The sequence below is a fragment of the Pyrenophora tritici-repentis genome, chromosome 2 (genome assembly GCF_003171515.1).
Source record: "Pyrenophora tritici-repentis strain M4 chromosome 2, whole genome shotgun sequence".
NCBI classification, from domain to species: Eukaryota; Fungi; Ascomycota; class Dothideomycetes; order Pleosporales; family Pleosporaceae; genus Pyrenophora; species Pyrenophora tritici-repentis.
In genome coordinates this window covers 2,599,486-2,622,240 of record NC_089391.1, presented here as the reverse complement: position 1 = coordinate 2,622,240, position 22,755 = coordinate 2,599,486, and the positions used below count along the sequence as shown (strand labels likewise).

The 22,755-nt window shown below is 52.3% G+C and overlaps 8 protein-coding genes across 8 annotated transcripts; 3 read left to right on the top strand and 5 right to left on the bottom strand.

Moving 5' to 3' along the window:
• Positions 1–146: 146 nt before the first annotated feature.
• On the top strand, positions 147–1,926 carry PtrM4_064560 (Ggt, Gamma-glutamyltransferase; the record flags this gene model as incomplete). The annotated part of the gene is made up of 2 exons (XM_001933162.2): positions 147–387; positions 443–1,926. The coding sequence occupies 2 exons, from the start codon at positions 147–149 to the stop codon at positions 1,924–1,926; spliced, it is 1,725 nt and encodes a 574-aa protein (XP_001933197.1).
• A 636-nt stretch (positions 1,927–2,562) lies between these two features.
• Positions 2,563–4,894, bottom strand: PtrM4_064550 (RNA14, Pre 3'-end processing (cleavage and polyadenylation) factor; the record flags this gene model as incomplete). Its single annotated transcript, XM_001933161.2, has 4 exons — positions 2,563–2,638; positions 2,944–4,128; positions 4,429–4,748; positions 4,805–4,894. 4 exons carry the CDS (start codon positions 4,892–4,894, stop codon positions 2,563–2,565), a joined length of 1,671 nt encoding a protein of 556 aa, XP_001933196.2.
• Positions 4,895–5,491: 597 nt separating this feature from the next.
• Positions 5,492–6,643, bottom strand: PtrM4_064540 (uncharacterized protein; the record flags this gene model as incomplete). The annotated part of the gene is made up of 1 exon (XM_001933160.1): positions 5,492–6,643. The coding sequence occupies one exon, from the start codon at positions 6,641–6,643 to the stop codon at positions 5,492–5,494; it is 1,152 nt and encodes a 383-aa protein (XP_001933195.1).
• An 842-nt stretch (positions 6,644–7,485) lies between these two features.
• On the bottom strand, positions 7,486–9,502 carry PtrM4_064530 (transcriptional regulatory protein pro1; the record flags this gene model as incomplete). Its single annotated transcript, XM_001933159.2, has 2 exons — positions 7,486–9,353; positions 9,427–9,502. The coding sequence occupies 2 exons, from the start codon at positions 9,500–9,502 to the stop codon at positions 7,486–7,488; spliced, it is 1,944 nt and encodes a 647-aa protein (XP_001933194.2).
• A 3,533-nt stretch (positions 9,503–13,035) lies between these two features.
• PtrM4_064520 (SAM and PH domain containing protein) lies at positions 13,036–15,628 on the top strand (the record flags this gene model as incomplete). Its single annotated transcript, XM_001933158.2, has 3 exons — positions 13,036–13,038; positions 13,093–13,293; positions 13,343–15,628. 3 exons carry the CDS (start codon positions 13,036–13,038, stop codon positions 15,626–15,628), a joined length of 2,490 nt encoding a protein of 829 aa, XP_001933193.1.
• A 1,029-nt stretch (positions 15,629–16,657) lies between these two features.
• On the bottom strand, positions 16,658–16,789 carry PtrM4_064510 (uncharacterized protein; the record flags this gene model as incomplete). The annotated part of the gene is made up of 1 exon (XM_066105665.1): positions 16,658–16,789. One exon carries the CDS (start codon positions 16,787–16,789, stop codon positions 16,658–16,660), a length of 132 nt encoding a protein of 43 aa, XP_065964292.1.
• Positions 16,790–18,087: 1,298 nt separating this feature from the next.
• Positions 18,088–18,576, bottom strand: PtrM4_064500 (uncharacterized protein; the record flags this gene model as incomplete). Its single annotated transcript, XM_001933157.1, has 1 exon — positions 18,088–18,576. The coding sequence occupies one exon, from the start codon at positions 18,574–18,576 to the stop codon at positions 18,088–18,090; it is 489 nt and encodes a 162-aa protein (XP_001933192.1).
• A 2,033-nt stretch (positions 18,577–20,609) lies between these two features.
• On the top strand, positions 20,610–22,398 carry PtrM4_064490 (MetG, Methionyl-tRNA synthetase; the record flags this gene model as incomplete). The annotated part of the gene is made up of 6 exons (XM_066105664.1): positions 20,610–20,699; positions 20,752–20,823; positions 20,874–20,960; positions 21,012–21,143; positions 21,191–22,042; positions 22,090–22,398. The coding sequence occupies 6 exons, from the start codon at positions 20,610–20,612 to the stop codon at positions 22,396–22,398; spliced, it is 1,542 nt and encodes a 513-aa protein (XP_065964291.1).
• Between the last annotated feature and the right edge of the window lie 357 nt (positions 22,399–22,755).

Sequence of the window (22,755 nt, the reverse complement as noted above, 5' to 3'; positions counted from 1 at the left end):
GTTGCTTATGAAAGCGGTGACCGACTACTCAGCGGAGGGTCCGTACATAAATAGTATCAGTGACGAGCTCATTGTCTTCGCTACGTTGCTGGGTTGCTGACCTTATTCTTCCTTCATCTTTTCGAGAACGTTGCGCTGCGGACACCATGGCGCGTGGATCCCTAACCAAATGCGTGGTGGGTCTTTTGACGCTGCAGAGTGCTTTAGGTAGCCCGGTAGCCGGTAACAAGCCTCCTGTTCTTGCAGAAGGGAAGCTAGGTGCAGTGGCATCGGGGAATGAAATCTGCAGTCACATTGGTACCGATCTGCTGAAAATTGGTGGCAATGCTGCAGATGCCATGGTGGGTACTGTAGTATGCATGGGGGTTATCGGCATGTACCATTCTGGTAAGTTGAATTGCTGCAAATTATCAGATATTGTGTATTGATCTTTCACTTACAGGTATCGGTGGGGGTGGCTTTATGCTTGTCCGAGCACCGAACGGCACATATGAGTTTATTGACTTCCGTGAAACGGCCCCAGCCGCTGCTTACGAGGACATGTTCAAGAACAACGTAAATGCCAGTATCACTGGCGGTCTTGCATCTGGCGTCCCAGGCGAGCTCCGCGGCCTTCAGTACCTCCACGAGCACTACGGTGCCCTACCTTGGGCCAAGGTTCTTGCTCCGGCTGTCAAAGTCGCCAGGGATGGTTGGAAGGTCAATGAAGACTTGGTCAGGTACATGGCTTCTGCGACCGCCACAGCCGGATCCAACTTCTTGGTCGATGACAAGCAATTCGCCATCGATTTCGCACCCAACGGTCAGCTTTTGAAGCTCGGCGAGACCATTACGCGCAAGCGCTTTGCCGACACGCTCGAAACCGTGGCCAATAAAGGCCCTGATGCGTTCTACAAGGGGCCCATAGCAGAAGCTACCATCCGCGCGCTTCAGGCATCAAATGGCACCATGACACTCCAAGACTTGGCCGACTACAAAGTCGCGATTCGCAAACCTTCAACCATCAACTACCGTAACTACAAACTCACAGCTTGTGGTGCTCCATCTGGTGGCGATGTCGCTCTTTCAACCCTGAAATTCATGGAAGGCTACTCCAATGTTGGCGACCCATCCAATATCAACCTCACCACGCACCGCCTTGACGAAAGCATGAAGTTTGCCTACGCCTTGCGCGCCGAGCTCGGCGACCCTTTCTTCGTAAAAGGCATGGACAAGTACCAAGAGCAGATACACTCGGAAGCCACAGCCAAGGAGATCCGTAGCAAAATCTACGACAACAAGACCTTTGAAGTATCCTACTACAACCCCCTTGGTCTCGAGTCCCTTGAGACACCAGGAACCGCTCATGTCGTCAGCGCCGATGCAAGTGGAATGGCCATCACTCTCACCACAACTGTCAACCTCCTCTTCGGCAGCAGGTTCGTGGTACCCGAAACGGGTGTGATTATGAACTGCCAGATGAACGACTTCAGTATCCCTGGTCAGTCAAACTCGTTTGGTTTCATTCCCAGCGCTGCGAACTTCATCCGCCCAGGAAAGCGACCTTTGTCTTCAATTTCGCCTGTCATTGTTGAACACCTGAACTCTACCCTTGCAGACGCGTTTTACGTGGCCATCGGTGCAGCAGGTGGTTCGCGCATCATTACCGCTACTGTTCAGAACTTGATCAACATTCTGGATGGCAACATGACGACCGCGGAGGCGCTCGCCGCACCCAGGATGCACGATCAGCTGGTGCCTGCCCAGGTAAGTTTCGAGTATGGCTTTGACAATGGCACGACTGCGTTCTTGAAGAACTTGGGTGCCAATGTGACGTGGAGTGCTCCCACCGGCAGCAGTGCACAGGGGCTAAGGAGATTGGCGAATGGAACATTTGAGGCTGCGGGAGAACCTAGGCAGAAGAACAGTGGAGGTGTTGCCGTTTAGAGTAGAACATGAATGCGGTAGACCACCATGGTAGCCTGGCAAGCCCCTATAGACCATTCCCAAACACATATCATGACCTCCGCTCTTCCCGATAAGCGTCACCAAACAGTATTATATGTACTTCAACCGTACACGAAGACTCTCAATTTAGTATATGATTGAACTTTTTACATACATAGAGCTTGATCTACAAAGCTAGGCTCATTTGACTATAATGCATGCCCCCGATCAAAATCGCTATCCTAAAGGAAATGGCATTCCCATCTCCGCACATCTTATTAGAAAAAGAATCGAATTGAACGCCCCAAATTGTACAGTGCAAGTCAAAGGAGATGGTGATGGGGTGGTTGTTTACCTATGGCAAGTCCGAATTCTGGCTTCATCCACAATCTTGACAAAGTCATTGTAAAGGTGCCCAGTCCTGACACTGTCATTGTGCCCCGCCTGTGTCTTGCTATTATTGTAACGACGTGGTAGCGGATACAGCTGAACACACATTACTCTTCCGTGTAGGATCTGCATCTAGCTGCTAGACGCTCATGAAGTTTGGAGAAAGGCAGCCTAGTCTACACATAAGTTAGAGTGTGATAAATGAAATCTATGACAGGAGGTGTGTACCAGACTGCAGTCGAGATACTAAAAGCGAGTGCGGTGGCTGGGCTTTGCGGGTGCAATTGGTGGAGCAACAGTACCGTCTTCGATCTGTTTCGCACTGTGACGGAAAGCCAAGGTCAGCAAGCACGACAAGGTGACGAGAAGTGTGGTTTATTACGTTTTGCTAGCAGGTGTGCAAATGTAGAGAAATGGTAAATAACAAAGGCTCTCAAGAAGGGGTATGAACACTAGAGCAGTGGGATGCCACGCCGACTGGCAACGTGCGTCGCAACCTTGCTACGCCGACAAGACCTAACAAGTAATCATTTGCGCTGACGTTTGTTTACTGCATTGTGAGGCTGGCCTTTTCGTTTCTTGTGGGAGGGAATTTGGGAGGGAGCGCTGGTAGCAGATAATACATACCCATTAACATCCTTATCTAACTGCATGTACTCCTCAGCTGCATCCTTGCCTCCACGGTCGAGTAGGTATGACATGTAGTAGTGCGATAGTCCTTTCGAGACGTCAGAAGAGAAGCGGCCTGTGGTGCGCATAAGCTCGTGAACTGCCTTTATCCGGGCATGAGCCTCGTCCTGGTTGGGTGAAGATTGTGCCACTTCGAACTCGAGGTACTTGACCCAAAACTCTCGTGAGTCCGGGAACTGCTCGTACTTGTTCTGGAACACTTGACGCGCTTCATCGACACTGCCCTTGCATTGCCAGAGTATCCGCGCCTGTTCTGCAGCTAGGATACCACCGATCTGGTTGTTGGAACGTTTGATGTACTCCTCCAGCAGGTGAATAGCAGCGTCATTGCCCTCGTGGCGTCGCTCCAAGCCTGCCAAAGCAATGAGAGTCTCGGTATGTTCGGGAGCCTCTTCGAGCATGGCCAGGTAGATATCGCGAGCGACAGTGATACGACCGATCTTCTCTTCGAAACGGGCCCAGTTTAGGCGTATGGTAGGCGCTGAAATAGGTACGAATATGCAGCTAGCCCTCATGTAGATGATCCTCGTGTTTTCTTCCTTGCCCTGCGAGAACATCCAGCGGGCATATCGCAGCCAGAACTCATCGTACAGCGCACACGCAACCAAACAGCGCTCGTACAAGAAAGAGATGCGCTCGAAGCCACCCTGCTTCTCCTCGTACTCCAAGTACTTGCGCCAGTTCTCGAGTTCGGCATCTTCGAGATCGGTGACGTGGAAGTAGGCCCTCTTGATGGCTGTTTCGAAAGTCCAGCGATTCGTCGTATCCGCCGAGGTCTTTCCGTAGACTTCATACCAGTATTCATGGATCTTGACGCGCAACTGTCGTTCGATTTCTAGCGCCGGCTTCTCAGGTTGTCCTTGGTTCTCCAGCTGAACTGCGCTCTTAAACGTCTCAAGCATATCAGAATCGACTAGTTCTTCGACTGGCCGGTCGGCAAGTAGTAGGCAATACTTCTCATAGTATCGAGAAGACTGGTAGATGGGCATATGCATAATTCGGCAGTAGAGCTTGGTGACGTTCGCTGGCTCTTGGATGCGATCCTCAAATTCAATGTACTTGTCCCAGAACGGGTGGCTCTGGTAGTCAAGACCGACAAAGTGGGCACCACGCTCAAACAATCTGTTGGGTCAGCATGACAGGTCTACATATAGGGGAGGGAGGGGAGGGGGTGCTGTTGTAAAGTAACCTAGTGTGCCAACAACAAGGCAATATGACCATGGACTTCGGACTAGTAGCGCATCATGCTGCTCATTCGCAGGGTAAATAGTGACGGGGCAATTAGGAGGCGCATCAAACTGTATGCAGCGAGACAAGGTCATTTGTAAAGATGAAGCGCCAGAATGCGCGGGACTCGCCGCTGGCTACGGCAAGATTGAGCCTCCAAATCGGGAGGGGAAGGGGAGGAAAGGCAAGACTTACTCTCGAATAATATCGTTATCATGCGACGTGTCCATCTTGAAGGTGCAATAGTTTGCCCACAAGTCCACTGAGGTTGTGACGCAAGAGACACCGCGCTCGTACACCATCTCGGCAGTCTCGGTACCGCCAATAGAGAACTCGAGGTCGGCATATTTCTTCCAGTAGCCAAAGAACAGTGGGAACTTTGTGAGGAAGCAGTCGTAGACATTGCGCACAAGTTCAATGGCACCAGGGCTGGAGTTCCGAGTGACGCCGCCCTCAAGATCGGAGGCGCGCGTAACAAGGGCTTCCCATCGCTCAAAGTCGTCCTCGTTCTCGATCTGAATGCACGTCGGCGTCAGTGTGAAAGCGTGAGGAAGGAGCGGATAGTACTTACAACTGCACCTAAGAGCTTGTTGATCTCACCCGCAGCCTCTTCGCCCGTGTAGTGGATCTGGGCAATGGCACCGCGCCCCGTGTGCAACATGTTTGCGCGAATTGGATCTGTATGAGAGAATGTGTGTAGTTGTCGAAGGAAAGTGTGCGACAAAGGGGAAATAGTGGGCTGAGGTGGTGAGAGCTTTGCGACTCTCGTGGAAGCTGCGCTGGAGTTCGCGTTGGAGAGATCCACTTTGGTCAGCAGTAGCGTGCCAAGGCGAACGGCTGCCTAGCACGTGCGTTGTCCTTCACCGTTGTCCGCGTTTACTTTTGCATGCTACTGCTCTAGGCCAAATATGTGCTATCATGTACACACGCGTTTGTATCACCCAAATTTATCAAAATTTATAGTGGATCATCAAGAGAAGCATACATACGCATGTTCGCGGTGATGCCACTGCTCCCGAGAGATCTGTTGGATGCACTTGCAACGTGAAGACACAAAGGTACATTCACATCGATCCCATTGGCCATGTTTGAGTGTGAAGACCTATTACCATGTTTCTAATCATTGCTACTTATTGAAGAGGCATGCAGGCCGCTAAAGGTATCGCTTCAACAATGTTAGGCTACAAAATCCCTCCCACGAGCGAAAGAATACCATACCCTAGACTCCAAGACCCTAATGAATCGATTTCTGTAACACTCAAACAGCACTTTCTTCTTTCAGAAAAGGTGCCGTATCGCTGGTTGCAAACGAGAATGGACTCTTGCCCACTTCAGGGCTCCTCGGGCTGATAGGCAGCGCAAATAGCCCGTCGTCCTTGTCGTCCTCGTCCACAGGGGCTGATGGACCACGGGACTGGAAGATAGGGGCTGGACCAGAAAGTGCGTTCAGGGAGCCCATCAGACTAGAGCCTTGCTGTTCCGTGATGAATTGCGGGGGCGCTTGAGCGGCGACTTTCCGCGGGGCTACTGCTGGCTGAGACTGTGGCGGCTGCGGCGGTTTCGCTGCAAGTGCAGATGGATTCGCGCCTTTGAATACGGAAAATGAACTAATAGCAATGTCGGAGGATTCGGGTGAGAGAGGATTGGAGAAGCCTGGCGTGCTGCTGTTGGGGCTAAGGTCCTTCTCGCTCGTGCCCAACCGCAGTCCAGCCAGCTTGTCCATGAGCCTCCCCCCGCCTGGTGATCGCGGGCTAGACGGAGCTTTCATTGGTGCTAATGTCGGCTCTCCCAGCGAGATACTGAGACCGGCTGGTTTGGCATTGACACCAAAGGTAGACTCAATCCATTCCTTCTCTTGCACTACCATGAGCAGGCCAACGCCCTCAACATTGTTTCTTGACTCTGCTTCAATCTCCTTCTGCAGCACCTGTAGCCTCTTCTTTGCCCAGATGGTGTGCAGAACACCCTTCTTTCCGGCTGCGCGTGCTGATGCGCCAAGTTCAGGGGGAAACAGGGCCGGCAGGGGATTTGTATGCCATACTACGGGAGCTTTGCTAGCGTCTTGCGGTCGTAGCGTGAGTGTGACGCTTGTCGGTACCGCAACACCCGGAGGCAGAAGAAAATACATGCGATTCACATCATTGGCGGGCTGATCGTTGGCGGGCAAGACGCGTGTGCTGCCTTCCCATGATATATGCCAGTCTCCCCGCACGCCTCGGGTTGTGTCATCATCCTCCCACTCGACCATCAAGATCTTGGTGCCTGTTGTGGCATTCGCATGGCCGGCCTCGTATTCGTAGCGGGCGAGTGCATTCGTGCTGGAAATGCTCGGCGACTCAACTTCATCCGTGGCAGGCTGCAGCGTGTGTGTGTTGACCGACGTAAACGGAGCCGTGGCTGGGGGCGCCATCAGAAAGGTGGAGTTCGAGGGTCGAAAGCGCGATACTGGCGGGACGGTACGTCTATACTGAGGGGTGGGGGCGGAAATCCGGTCTAAGAGTTAATAACGGCGACGGCAAAATGATAGTCATTTACGGCCCGTAACTATGCGACGGCGTGAGACGCGACGCTTTGGACACGCGGCTAGGCACGCACCGGGAACCTTCTTCTGACTTTGACAACAGACAACCGTCTCGACGTGTCTGGCCCACCGTCAGTATACTGCTACGCGTCCAGATGCAGCCTCGCTGTCAGTCTGATGTTGCTCGCTATATTTAGCCAGACTGTTCTCTCACTCTGGCAACTGCGAGGGGCGAACCTGTGTTGCGCCACATCCCATGTCGCTCAGCCGGCCTCCAATCCAATCACATCACATTTTGCATATGCACAAGTGAGGCGTTGTTCATGTTGAGCGTATCGCTCGTTTCACCTTCTATTCGTCTGTATCGATGGAGCTCCTACTTGAGCCCCATCCTACCGTACTGTACATGTGGGCGCCTGGGTGCTGCGCTAGCTTCCCATGCCATGTGTGGCCCCTTGCCCAGTCTGACAGCCGTGATATCGTCAGCCCTAAAGCCACTCCCAACTCCATCCAATCGATGCTGCTGCGCCGTTTGAATGCTTCCTTGCGCCTGGAGCGCCAATAGTATCCAAATTACAAAAGGGGGGTATCGTTGTGAAGAAAATATATGCAAAGAAACAAGCAAATGCTTTTGGCCCGACACCCAAGCCGTGAGCCCGACGAAAAGAGAATGTCACCTGCGAAGAGGGCACACAAGACCAGGATGCATACCAGCAGAAGAGCAGGGCTTTTTAGATGAGCAAAAAGTCCCAGTTCTTCTGTCGCATCATGTCCCGCCAGTGGACACTCTGTGTGTTACCCTTCGCGAGGTTGTCGTCGTTGACTCGCCAAACTTCCTCAAGGAGGTTCTTGACTCTGCCGTAAGATCCAAAGTTGGCACCCTCACCCAACAGAGCGGAGCGTTCTGCAAACATCTTGCGGAATCCTGACTGTGGCACCGAGATTGAGCCGGCGACCAAGAGGGGCCATACCAAAGAGCGGTCGAATCCATCGGGTCCAGCAGGAATATACTCCATAGCCTTGCAAAGTGCGCTCACTAGGTTGACAAATGTGGGCGAGGTGCGGTCAAAGTCTGGTACTAGACTGCAGAGGTAGATGCGCGCGGCTAGGCGGTATACTGCCGTCATGTTTCGGCGGAGCTGCCTGGGGAGAATTTCACCCGTCGATGTGTAGGCAGTGTTGAGCGATCCCTGAGGAGGCTCAGTCAAGCTGATTTGCTCGCCGAGGAGCTTGATGTGCGCGCAAAGCTGCACAACGTCCATGTTCTCGTTCTTGAGCGCCTCGAGACAGGCGATCTCCGAGATCAGGTACATGATGCGATCTTCACAACCCATGAGTTCGGCAAGGCCAGAAGACGCGTCAGCGATGAGCTTCTCGCGGTAAGTGTCAGCGAATGAAGGTGTCCTTCCGAGCATGGTGGCGCCTAGGATGTCGATCCAAGAAGCCAGAGTCATGTTGAAGGGAGGCTGAGCGTTGGCTTGTCCATTCATTGCCACCATCTGTGCAGGAAGTTCGAGCCTGTGAACAAGGTTCTGAACTGCCTCGAAATGGCCGTGCCACGGAATATCCATAAGACCGTCATTGAACCTACCAACAGAGCATTGGAAGAAGATCATTCCGAGCGCTGCCTCGAGAGTCTGGCCGTGCTGACTGTCGCTGTAAAGGGCAGCAGTGAGCTGTTGGACAGTTTCACCGCGGTGTCGCTGGATGTCCTGGTCGATCTGCTCTCCTGTGAGGCCTTGTGTCGTCTTCATGTGTAGCGCTGAGATGCTCATGCAGCAGTGCAGGTATGCCTTGTTGGATTCCAATGCAGGGATGATGACATCGCGTTGGGCTGCGCCAGGCTGATTTGTCTCGAGGACTGGGAAGGCCGAAGGCATGATGTTATCCAAGAAATGACTGAGAAGGTGCCTGTCGCAATCGTCTACCTGGATCGAAGCTTGGTGCGACGGGCTAAAAGCACCGTAGGTGGTGTAACCAAAAATGGGGAATTCGAGAGGCTCCTCGGTGAAGGACTCGCGGCGACTCTCAAAGTAGTCTTGCTGAATCCAGTTGTCGGTGGGAAAGACGTTGTTGACGGCTGGAGGGGTTTGGTAGTGACTGTAGCTAGATATGGTTGAGTCTCGTCGAGTGGGAATGTCGTTGATGAACATCTGGCTTTCGGTCTTGATGTCGATGTCGTATGGGACGTAGTGTCCTGGATGCGCGAAACTGGGGGCGAACATTGGCGGCGGCATTGACGAGTTGTAGAAGTCGGGTGTCGCAGCGGGGTTGAAGTTGTAGTCCAGCGAGTTCTGCGAATCGACTGATGGTGCGCGAGTGCAGCTGACGCCGTCTGAGAAGGTGTCGGCGGTTTGCATTGAGTGGCAGAGACTTGGTGGGGTGTTTGTACCCATTGCGCCGCCTTGGGCCGTCTTCTCATTGAGCTTGGTGCGCTTGATGATGTTCTTGATGACTTCTTTTTGGTTCCGTCTTTGCTCATTGTTGCTCCACCACATTGGCCTCTTGTATTCGCACTTGAGGCCAAGGTGTTTGCAGGCGCGGCAAGAAGCTTTTCCTTCATCACACTTCTTTCGTCGTAGGCGGCATGTGAAGCATCCTGCAGAGGTGCGGTTAGCCAAAAATGTCCATGCGCAGGATCCTTGCATGCGCATCCAAAGGGCAGCCCTTACCTGTTCGTGAGCGGCGATGCATTTTAGATGCAGCTTGCTTTGCTGCATTGGCAGCGTTAGTAGTAGTCCCTACCATGGTTGAGGACTGTTTGGTAGTAGATGCGGGAGCGGACGAGGAGGACATGGACGCTTGATGTACCCAGAGCGGTGGTATATGAGGAGAGCCAGTAAACAAAGCGGCAATAACGACTAACGCGCGACGGGACGATTCGTAAGGGACAGGATGGCAGGGCTCGACCGGGCTGCTCGTAATTAAAGATGGGTATTCGAAGCTCGACCAGCGGGCTTGATGTGAAGGAAGGAGCGGAACCAAATTATGCGGTCTACCTGTTGCGTGGAGAGGTATTAGTGAGAGACATGTACCTTATATCTACCACGAAGGGATTAAAATGTTCACAAATACTTCTGAATCTATTCTTGGACCCGTGCTATCTGGCAGGGCAGCCGGCCAACGGGAGGGAGATGCGAACGCCATGCAGCACGTCGACACGGCATAGTGATTGGCTGGCATATTGCTGGCCTGCAGCTTGACGTCGACATTTGGGGTCATTCTGTGCACCCTGCTATTTTGGGGCTCACTTACCCGCCGCGCTAGAGCCAACTGCAGCGCCCAGCTTACCTATCTCCACGGCTATCGATCGGCTCAGTGGTCCCCGCAACAACCTTAGCAAGTTAATTCACCAGTTTGGGACTGGCAGCATGCTCCCATGAGACCTTTTGCTGACTGGGGCCGTGTGCCTTTTTCCCTAACCCCCTTGCAGACACCACTATCGAGCTTGGTTCCTAGAGGAGCTTAGGAAACACTTGCAGCGGCTGCGATAAGTGGCCGGGCCGGACGTTACTGGTGGCCTTGTGCAGATGCGTCGATCACCGACTGCAATATGCCAAGTCTGCAGACGATGGCATAGCATTGCATAGCATTTGCATGTCCCGTTGCCCGGTGGTGCAGAAGCGTGATTTCGGTACCAGGCCAGCTAGGTGCTCTCGTGTCAACAGGCGTGTAGCATGGCTAGGGGAGCAGACTGGGACGGCATCCGCCTATTCGTCTGTAGAAGCTTGGCCAGAACGTTGGGGCATTCAAAAACGGAGTCCTACAAGAGTCGCGGCGGCCCAATTCGTGTCCACGCAGTTGTGATCATTTCCACCGCAGGACTTGAGCAGCTAACTTAGCAGCTAACTTAGGCGAAGGAAAAAGGTAGACCGCAAGGTCGCCCCAACACGGCAGGTCTGTTGACGATGGTTTTCCGAGCTAGGCGAGCAGACGACTTGGAGTGGGTGAGCCTTCGTGTACCGCGGCCAGTGGGCGTAGCACGACATGTGCCATTCCTCCAGTCAGCGTGCGCGCCCACGCGAAGCCATCGCTTGTGCATGTCGTTGGAGTTGGATTTTGCAGGCCAAGCTTTTGTTAGCGGGCCGATTCGCCCAATGACAGCACAGATGCTGCTAGCCCGCATTGCGGGGCAAGCCACCGGCAGCGACAGCTCGGCTGGTGACAGGGGAAGAGGCTGGTGCTAAGTATAGGCCGTTAATTATCCTCCCACGCATGACCATAATTGCCCATAATTAGGGGCCTGCGACTTACCCTCTCACAACCCAAGCGAGGCCGCTTTGGGTGTGTGATACTGCATCAAGGCCGCCTCATTGGTTACCGACAATTGCTGTCAATACTTGCACGTCCACGAATCGCCCTTGAGTACCTGGGTACCTGGGTACCTTCTCGGTCGCAAAGACCATCGTGGCATCGCTCACCTGACAGCGCGCATTCATTGCTCATTAGGATACCCGCATCCTGCTGGAATCTGTCCAGCCTGGCATAGATCCAGCAGTGGTATGTGCTCGTTGCCAGTTCCCGCTGCATCCCGCTGTGTAGCTGCTCCATTACCATTACTAGACATGGATAATGAGAATTAGATTGTCATCGCGAACTGCGCTCCTCAACATCTTGGCTTGCTCGCACATCGGGCACACGTCGGGCTAGCGGTTGACTTGACAAATTTCTGCGCAGAACTTTCCACCGAGCCTGCGTTGTGACTCCGGCTTGTGCTGTAATTCAGGTGGGACAGCAGCCGTTCCGCTGGTATCCCCCAACGCATCCAGCATAGCACCAAAGGTGGAACTTCTCTTGCTGCTTGGCGTCGTGTTTCGACCTGTGCTTGGGATCATGCTTGCACCAACTTGCACGACTTGCGGTCTGGTAGTCTGGTCGCTGGAAGCCATGTCACCAACCTGATTCGTCTATCCAAACCACGCTCCGACGAGGCTGTCGTGGTAGCGGAGCACAAGAGGCGAAAAAGGTGCGGCCGCCCGCAGAGCTTTGCAGTCACGGGCTCGCTGTGTGCGAGCCATCTGCGCCACTGTTGGTCGGCGCATTGATGAGGGTTCCATCGCAAGCCGTCACGAGGGTTGCTGCCCTGCTTGCTATCCGTGGGCTAGGCGTAGTAGCATTGCAACGGTCGGAAACGCGGTCTGCTATGCCAGCGGCCAGCGGCCAGCGGCCTGGGGGGGGGGGGGGGGGGGGGGGAGGGGGGCGAGTCAAGATCGGGTCCGCTATCGGTACACGTATCACATCTCTATTTCGCCAGGAACACGTCTTGTGCCAGGTAGCACAACAGCGCAAGAAATTTGAGGTAGGCCCGACCAACGTGCACGACAGATAGGTATCCTCGGATCCCGCGACTACAACAATGACGACAATCGAGTCGACTCGGCGGCGGCGGCGTCCGGGGCTGCAAGCAGCCGTCGAGCACGGAACTCACCCGCATGTGATGCGGTTGTGCCAATATCGCGTGCTTGCATGTTGACACGTGATGCCAGCCCGACTAGCACCCACTTCCCAGCCAGCTTTCAGCCTTCACCGACAAGCCACGCAGACGCCCCAGTCAAACTTCTTCAATGTCACTTGACAGCCTCATACTTGCGACTGGACAATAATCTTTCCGAGCTACGTACTCTGGGGCGGCGCACAAGACCAGAGCAGCCAACAGCGGTGCGCGCACGCCATGGGCCAGATCTTCACTGCATCTGCAACCACTCGACAAGCGGCGACACGATCCGCTGCCGTCGTCGGCCCTGCTTGATCATGAGTGGATCCCCGACGGCCCTGTTGTGGCTTGCATCTGGGCCGCCGTTCACGATATTAATGGCAATTACGTGTCCCGAAAGAGCGAAATTAGCCCGCAAGCCAATCTGCACAGTAGCGAATCGGGGCTGTCTCACGCCTCTCAACGCTGTAGTCTAAGCGCCAACCTAAACCTCGACCAGCATGCGAGCGGGAAAGCTCCGGATGCACATTGGCCGCCGACCGGTGTCTGTAGCAGACTCGAGAGTCCTCAGTGGCCGGTGCCAGCAGGCATGCGCTGTCCCATGCAGCAATAGACAGTGTGATACTGTCCAACCACACTTCCCCACCATCAACGGCGCCCAAGCACTCTCTACAAAAGACTCGCAAGCGCTCTCCACCCGTAGGGTCCTTTTCTCCGTTTCCGACCGTTGTGCTGCTAAAGTGTGTGTGTGTACCATGCTCGCGACAATTGCTCGGCATAGTTTGTAGCAGTCCGACGAACAGCCATATTCCCTACTTCTGGGAGCAAGCCGACCAAATCCGTCATCATGGTAAGCTCGAACCCGGTTTTGATGCACATCCCACTTCTTCTAACATACCTTTAGCAGGCCATGACACCCATCACCCCGCTGGAGCCGGGCGTGGAAATGTTCGAGAGGGGAAAAGCCCAGTCGTTCTTTTCAAATGCTCTGACGGCCCGGTCGTCGCTGGAGCGTCCGCTCTCACACATTAGCGTTGCTTATACCGACATTGAGGATGACTCCAGTGAATTCGAAGAGTTTGAGGAGGAATTCAGTGGCTCTTCTGTACGATCGCCCTAGTCTGAACACCATGTCTGATACTAATTTTCCACAGAGTGAGAACAGGCGGAGTCAAACAACAATATCGACTTTCGAGGAGGTACGAACACCTTCAGAGGAAGTACGGCCACAGTTTGCCTACTGGCCTGAGCAGAAGTCGGTAGAAGGCCCCAAGGGACCGCATCTATTCCGCGCATCTCAATCATCCAATGACTTCGCATATGATACAGTCATGCAGATGTCGCCATTGTTGCCCAAAGAGACTTCATTCCGTCAACCGACCGCATTCCGTGAAACCACACCAGCAACGATAGTCCCCCAAAGAGAATACAACAACATTGCTTTCGCAGTTTCCCACCTCGACAATGCCGAAGTGCGTGCCTGGACTTCTCAAGACGTTGCTACCTGGATGTACCAGAATGGTTTTGAGGACGAGGTCATCAACAAGTTCATGGAACATGACATCACAGGCGGAGTCCTGCTTGATCTACAGTTTGAACATCTTAAGGAGTTGGAGATCCAGTCATTTGGCAAAAGGCACCAGTTGTGGAACCAGATCGATGCTCTACGCACCGCTGATGGTCTCATGTCACCGACTGCTCCCGCAGCCATCCCAACCCCGTTCGAGGACGTCGAACGCCCATGTCGAGAGGCAAGGAACAACCGGTCCAAGAGCAAGGGCAGGAAAGCTAGCCGACGCGATAAGTCTCGGGGACGTAACTTGGGAGACGATCTCATCACTCCTGCACATTCCGTCTCAATCGTGGCGATTGAACAACTGCTACCCAAGCCACACGTGTGCGCAAAGGGTGAGCGATGCCGCAAATGGATCAAGCAAAAGAAGCAGCTCGCAAAGCTCCAGCAAGAACATGGCTTCCCCATCTCTCCCGAGAAGGGCGGTCACATCTTCATTGCTGGCGACCCCGGCAATGCCCAAACAGCGCCTCATGCCGTTGAGAACGTCCATCGTCCAAATTCAGAAGCTACCCCTTCTGTCGTCGTGCCATCTGTAGTAGCATCATCAGATGTGCTGGGGCCTGGCCAAATGCCCGAATTTAGCCTTGATGATCTCCAGAGGTTCGAACAACGCGACCCGCAAGACAATGTACGACAATTCCTCACCTTGCAGGGACAGCAGCAGCCTTTCACCAGTGCTACTCCCATCGAGGCTCCACCAACCCCACCCACAGAATCATACCCACCCCGGCCTTTCTTGGTAATACCGCAGCACCAGCCATACCCGCAGGTTTCGGCTTTTTCCGCATCCACGTCGGCGCACACTACCAAGTCATTTGATCCATTCACCCAAACACCCCAGACCCCAGCTCTGCACCCTCCGGAGTTCATGCCGGCGCCTCACTCGAATCTTAAGAGCCTTCCCAAACTGACGATACCTCCGGCACGGTCCATGTCCGCCCAGCCCGCTGGTAACCCACGCAGTGGCATCCCAGCAAACCACTATCTCGCGCCCGACACCGCCTTTTCGCCATGTAGGACAGCGTCACCAGGTGGCGTCTACCGATTCGGTACGCCATTTTCCGAGATGGACGTCCCCGTGACTGCTGTGCAACCAGAGCCACTTAGCCGCGACACAAGTCAGTCCGTGCCTCCAAACATGCAGTACCAACCTCAAATCCAAAGGGCTGGATCCCGCCATGACCGGAGGCGCCCGTCGTTGCCCATGCCAGCGCTAGCTGAAGACCGCGTTTTCAGTCCAACGGCCCACTCCGATGACGATACTCTGCGCGGGACTATTTTCGACGACTCTGTCAGTACTAGTAACAGCGTTAGCTCCTCGCCACTAAAGGCTCCCAAGGCCCTTGACAGCGAAGCCGGAGACACTATCGCGCCTTTGCCCAAGGGAGGCTTCCAGTACAAGGGTGTGAACCACCATGGCTGGATGAAGAAGCGACGCACCAAGCTCTTGCGTCACGAATGGCAAGACCACCACTTCCGCCTCCAGGGCACCATGTTGGCCATGCACCCCAATGAGCTGCCGTCATCGTCTGCACTGCAGACCATTGATGTAGATGACTATGCTGTAGCATGCTCATCGCTTGCTTCCAACAAGCTCTCGGCCAAGTTCAGGGCCTTGAAGCTTTCTTCCGGCCATCACAAGGAAAAGACTGCCGCTTCCGCACCTGCATTTGAGTTCCAGCTTGTACCTACCGCGCCTGACAAGGGAGACTTCAAAAAGGTCATGCCCAACGGCAAAGTACAGCACTTCGCTGTCACTACCAAAGACCAAAGGATCGAATGGATGCGTGAGCTTATGCTGGCCAAGGCCTTAAAGGCCAAGAAGGACGGCTATGAGGTCAACGTGAACGGTGCTAACATGTGATGAGTCCATCTCAGGCTCATCAATCTCTCCTCTCCTGTCCCCCAATTTGTTCCTGTGTTTTGTTTTTGTATCTAGCCAGCGAGCGTGCGTTCTGTCTTTCTTTGTCTTTCCTTTTTATATTTGCTGATCATGACCACTATACCCTTTCTGTATTCTGCTTCCTTAGTCAACATCTTGCTGTCTATCTTTTATCTCGTTTTGTTTGGAGCATTGCATAATTATCTTTTACTACATATCTCTAAAGACTTGGAACGCTGCGCGGGGCCGCAAGGTCATGGGACACACTGGTTTCGATTTGGAGCATGGTAATGTACTGAGTAGGCCGCTTAGCGCGGATTTCTTGCGCTCACTCGTTGAATGTATTGGTGTGGAATGTCTGTTTTGACCAAAAGCTCTCGTTACGTTAGTGGAGGATGCGATGGATGCAAACTGAAAGAGGGAAGGAGAAAGAAGCATTAGGTATTACGACGAACATAATGATATCCCATATCCCCTAATATTTCTTCTTCATTCAAGTTGCTTGCGAGACTTCACATGATCATTGCAGCTCGTGTGTATGTACTCCCTTTCTGCGTTTCAAACCGTCGGAATCCGACGCCGCACACCGATCATGCTGCCAGCCCCATAACACGACTCCCGGTCTACATTCACACATAAAACGCACATGTCCGCAAATGACCATTAATTATTCTCGATTGGAAAATACAAATCACACCGTTCACTAACGCAGGGAAGGATTAAACTTTTCACAACACCACACCTCGCTTCGAACAAAAGTCACCTCACCCGCCCGTCCAGTTCGCATGAACGAAACCAACCAGTCACGGCGACTCTGAAACCCGCCTCACAATGTGATTGAACATACATTGTATGCTAAGCCCATCACACCTCGCAAACCCAGTCGCAGCACCCCACAATACGCGAGTTTGGGGATTCGCATTGCGCCTTTTATTCATTGCTTTTTCCTTCGGCCCCAGAAAGTAAGAGTCGCGTAGTTACCACTTAATGCCGTCGCGGCGGCTTGCAGCTCTACCACATTGTCGGGTGTGCTGGGTTTTCGTTCAGTGACAAATAGGCGGGGCTTATTGCGATGTTCGCGTGTTTAGGAGGGGGGCAGGCCAGGGGAAGTGCGGTAGCGAGTAAAGTGACAAATAAAGCCATTGTTACTCTGGAGAATATGGTTATATTGTGGATTGGCTTGGTATTGCGTGGTTCGGGGTTAGGGGGTTATTGGTTCATGAGTCGTGTTGCCGCAGAATGGTCAAGTACTACCGGGTATGTATAGCCAGGGTACAATACTTACTCATGGAGGGAGATATGGTGTTATGTTGAAGCTTTTCGCATTGGAGGGGTAAGAGCAGGGAACGCGTCATGCTGTACCAAAGTTTTCTTACTTGGGGAAATATGCTTTGATTTCCCAATGGCTTGTTCCTGCTTTCCCCACTGTTCAAACGAGTGATCGCTGCAGATTCGTCGCACAAGGTCTAATTCGTTAATGCCCAGCAAGTTTGATAGTACCAACCCAATGCTCAGCCATCGAGCAGTCCAGCCAGATCCCATCCCATGATCAGGGGGTTCAAATGCTACCTGGGAAATCACCAGAGCCCTCCCACTGGAGTATCGTACCAGACACGAACATGTGAATGGCAGTGGGCACCCGCATAATGGTGTTTCTTCTGGCAAGAACAATAGACTGTTACAAGTTGAGGTCGCACTGACAGCTGTCAGAAGTTTTGGCTCGGTGTAACGTGAAAATCAACGGGTCGGGAGTGCTAGGCCGCGTCTTTGGAAATGGCTAATTTGGTGTTATGGATTCTTGTGCAGCTAGGAGAGTGCGAGCACGTGTGATAAAAAAGGAGGGGGACGTCGTACGGTGCCTGATGTTAGGCGTTGGGACATTGGCAGTAACAGACTATATGTTACTGGTTGCAACTGGATACCAAAACAGAAAGTTGTCCTATGGTCTCGTTTTTGTAGCAAATAAGACAACGTTCGAGGGGTGAAGATGAACCAAGTGTAGGTCATGGAACCGTCACATCATCACAGCGAAAGCAACGTCCTTGCGTGAGTAAACAAGTAAAATAATTTAAATTGGATACAGAAAAATAGACCGGCTATACTCCCACTTGTGCAAACATTCTTTCGTAGACAGAATGTTGCCAACACATGGGAAACCGGCCCGCTCTCTATGCTTTCCAGACCAATCGCTGGAACCTGCCGCGTCTATGGCGACAGTATTATGAAGAGCTACTAGATAAAATGTACAAGACTTAAGGAGTATCGGTTGTAGTCGTGGGTACAAGCGTCTACATGATATGTATGTAGCTTGCAAATGACCAGGCGTTCGTCGAGTGTTTCGAAATACAGTAATGAAATGCGTTGATATATAAAAAGTAATGCATCATCGGTTGTCGTGATGCCTATAGTGGCCGTTGCATGTCGATTTGAGGATTTTGAATTTACTGCTCGTCAGCCTCACGCTTGCCGACAGGCATTCCGTAGGGACGCTTTTGTCTCCAACTGGCCTCTGCCTCGCGTTTTCCGACTGGCATACCATAAGGGCGCTTCTGAGTCCAACTGGCCTCTGCGTCTGCGTCTGCCTCACGCTTGCCGACAGGCATGCCGTAGGGGCGGTGCTGAGTCCAAGTTATCCTGGCCTCAGGGTCTGCCTCTGCCTCTGCCTCACGTTTTCCAACGGGCATTCCGTAGGGGCGATGTTGGGTCCAGGTGACTCGGGCATCGGCTTCAGCTTCACGCTTGCCAACGGGCATTCCGTAAGGACGCTTCTGTGTCCAAGAACGCTTTTCGACTTCATCCTCAAGAGAAACCTCGATCGACGCCGGCTCCTCGACGATGGTGGGGGTGGTAGTTTCAGCGGGTGCTGGAATGGCAGCACCGGAGACGGTGAACGCCAGAATGGCGGAGGCGATAACGGCGTTGAATCTCATGATGATAGATCAACTATAGTATAGTAATGAATGATGTAAGTTGGAATGGATCGACTTGTGACCAAAGGATTGATGGCGGTCGTTGTAGTGTAGTCGGTGATGGGAAATTTATGTGCTGGAAGAGAGTGGTATTTAAGCTTGACGAAGACTCAGCAGACATACAAAGGAAAATATTCCAGGGCCATTACCTAGCGTCGTGAATAGTGGCCATGACGATCAATAGGCTCGGGGACAGAATATGAAAGGCGAGCGATCCAATAACAGAACGTCTATTCAGGTGAAGCCATGCCTACAAAGGGCTGGTCCTGAATAGGCCTGAATAAACTTCGGTTAAGCCGAGTGAGAAAGGAGTTTTGGAGGCAAACGGTGGTACCGTCCAGATCGCCAAAGCCCGATGAACTTGACGGATGTTGCCCTTCCAGAACGGTCTTGGCTCTCCCTGCCGATGATTAGAGCGCAAGAATTACAAAGAACATGCACGCCAGTTGCAATGACGACAAGGGATTCCCTTGTTCACGAAGAAAGGCGTCGTGGTGGAGTTGTGGTGTTGAGATTACCTCTTTTGGGTCTGAATAAGTTCAATAGAAATCATGGTCTTGGCGCAACCGGAGGGTGGTCAAACTCGAGCAACGGTGCGCCACCGCCCCGCAACTGAAAAATTACTGGACCTAAGGACAATTTTTGTAAAATAAGCTAGCAGAAGACCCAATACTAGGACAAATACAAATATTGAGGCGGCTCGTATGTATACGAGCCGTGTGTGATCGCGAACTATGACGTACTGTGCAGTATGACGATACCATCTCCACGCGAACTACGCAATTCTGTATCGATATGTTTTTCTTCAGAAGGATTCTGTTCGTTCGATACGCGAGGCGAGATTCTGTCGGGACGAGTTTTGCGAGACCGTATCAGTGTTGTGTTTTGAGACGACAAGGCCGAAATATCTCCGCCAAAGAAAGGACGGCAGAGCCGAATTTATCATCTTCCATGGTCAGCTAACCTTAGGAGGACAGGTGATAGGGTCGGTGTGGCAATGGGGGTGGTGTCAAGGGAGATAGTTATCGGCTGAATGAAAGGTACCTAGGTACGGTAGGAGGATTCAGTGCGCCATCGCCCCGATAAGGAAAACTAAATCCTGTCTTGATCTCTCTGCTCGAATGGCTTCAGAGCTATCGTAACGATGCCTTACCCATACTTATTCGCGCCTGCGATGGGTTACAAGTAAACGGCTAGTATATGACTACTACTAGATCTACTCCAGCCCAAAATAATCTCAAATAAGCATGCAGGCTATCTTTTTTCCCTATGGGGACTGTGTTAAGGTAGGACTTTGGTTGCAGTGGATTCAATACCATGCTGCCGTGTGTTCGGTACCGTGGGACACCTCTGGACACATTGAGATGCACGGCTAGTGTAATGGCATTTCTGACTGCAGTCCGTTCCGCTAGCGTGAAATCGTGCTCGGTGTCATGCTGGAAGGTTTTCCTGCATATACCTAGAAATTTTGTTCATCCAAACTCCCGCCTATGGTGCGGCTTCGAAGGGGGTCGGATATTGGGTGTAGTTATTCGCTATCGTTGGGACATAGCCGCGGTGAGGGGCATTACAGCAGAGATACAATCACACAGAGTAGTAAAGCAAGATGTGTATGCGCTATACGTCATATACGAGTGAGGAGAGGCAAGCAACGTGCAGGAGCATTGGCAGTGTCGAGATCTGGGGTTTCGCTGATTAAGCTAGCGCCGCAGCCGCACGTGCCGCAATTTCACGCTAGATCTGTTTGCGAATCGAATTTCGAGACTGCCACGGAAAGCATGCAGGCCCGCATAACGAGTACTACAGCTCCTACATTTCGGAGAGTGCTTTCGGGCTTCTCGAAAGGTTCCACATGGGTCTGTTCATCTTGCCAAATTCGCAGCAGACGCGACCAGAGGAATGTTACTACGCAGACACCTTCTCCGAAACCTTACTACGTCACCACTCCGATTTTCTATGTTAATGCCGCCCCTCATGTAGGCCATCTTTATACCATGGTCCTCACGGACGTTGTCAAAAGGTGGCATTTATTGAAGGGCGAGAAGGCGCTACTTTGTACAGGGACAGATGAGCATGGCTTGAAGGTAGCTTAATCCCAGTTAGGGAATTGGAGCACACACGCTGATAGCTTGATAGGTACAAAGAGCAGCCGCAAAAGCTGGTATAGATCCAAAGTCGTTCTGCGATAAAGGTGCCGAAATCTTCAAAGTAGGAGTATTTTAATGCTGGAAACCATCACTATTACTCACATCTTGAAGGAACTGGCAAGGAAAGCCGAGATCACGAACGACCATTTTGTACGCACAACGGACGGAGAACACAAGGAAGCCGTTCAATATGCATGGGTAAGAACCTTAAGAGAGATATTTGAAAGAAAGGTCAACTAATGATAACAGTTTCTGTTGCAAGAAAAGGGCCTGATATACGAACAAAAGCATGAGGGCTGGTACTCGGTGACTGACGAATGCTTCTACCCCAAATCTGGAGTACAGCCGTACCTAGACCCGCCTACGGGAAGAAAGATCATGGTATACCGTCTCCATGTATATGCTTGTTCGAACTGACCATCCCATAGACGTCAATCGAAACAGGTAGTGAAGTAGAATGGTCTTCAGAGGAAAATTACCACTTTCGGCTGTCGGCATTTCGCGACAAACTACTGGAGTTCTACAAGAACAATCCAGAATGGATAGTGCCAGAGGCCCGTATGAATGATGTGGTGCAGGCTGTGGAGTCAGGTTTGGAGGATCTATCCATCTCCAGGCCGTTCGACCGACTTACATGGGGAATCCGAGTCCCCGGAGATGACTCACAGACGATCTACGTCTGGCTTGACGCCCTCATGAATTATGCCACCAAGGCAGGCTATCCATGGACTCCGGGTCGCGAGCAAGAGGGAGGCTGGCCTGCAGACTGTCATGTCATTGGTAAGGACATTGTTCGGTTCCACTGCATCTATTGGCCAGCTTTCCTTATGGCGCTTGGGCTTCCTCTTCCCAAGAAGATATTGACACACGCACACTGGACACTTGGAGGCTCGAAGATGTCCAAGTCGACCGGTAAAGTAGTAGACCCTTTCCTCGCAATTGATCGGTTTGGGTCAGATGTCATGCGCTTCTACATGGTCCGTGAGGGTGGCATACGGGATGATGCGAGCTACGACAACGCCCGAATTATCATGCAATATAACAAGTTTCTACGCCAGCATCTCGGAAACCTAGCCTCTCGTGTCGTGAGAGGTAAGAAATGGAGCGTGCGAGGCGCAATTGAGCGTATCGGTGGAAGATCAGCAGAGGAGTGGGAAGAAGGCCCAGGCTCCAGGTTCCGCAACAACTCTCTCGCCACTATTGCCTCAGAAACCGATGCTGCATTTGATGCATATGACCCAAGAAGGGCGGTGTTTGGCATCACTGAGTTCATACGAAGTGTAAGTTCTCACATTGCTGCTTCTATGCCAATACTGATCTTAGTCAGACGAACGCATTCTTCACAATGTCATCTCCGTGGGACAAGATTTTGGATTTTGGTCCTGGCGAGCCCGGAGAGGATGTCGACAAAATCATCTATCTTAGTGCTGAAGCCCTTCGCATCGCTGGTATACTGCTGCAGCCGTACATGCCGAACAAAGCGAACCAACTACTCGATCAATTGGGAGTAGATCGCGACCGCAGAACGTTCGAATACTGCAAGATTGATGCCGATTTAGACTACGGAACGCCGCTGGTAGATGTGGGTAAAGCGCAAGAGGGCGTGCTGTTTCCGCATCTTCCAAGCGCAGAGTAGGACCCTGTACACTGATGTAGTATATGTAATGTAAGACTAGATAAGAGATTCAGAATATCCTGATCGTATCACATGAAACATATTGGACGCATGTTAGTATATAGTGTGCAGGTGCTGTGACGACTGGAGTGAAGCCTGTTTCACGTGACCCTGGTACAGGGTTGGGCGCCAAGGCGGGGGCCTACCGTACATCATTCCTAGGTAGTCGCGCGAACTTTAGATTTCCAAATGAACATTTCACATAGTACAGCCAGCCACCCATACTTTCCGCCCCAGACTCGATATTCACGACTAACAGTCCCTCCTCGATCGCCTTCTTAAAGGATACAATAAATGATCGAGAACGCGTCCCCATAA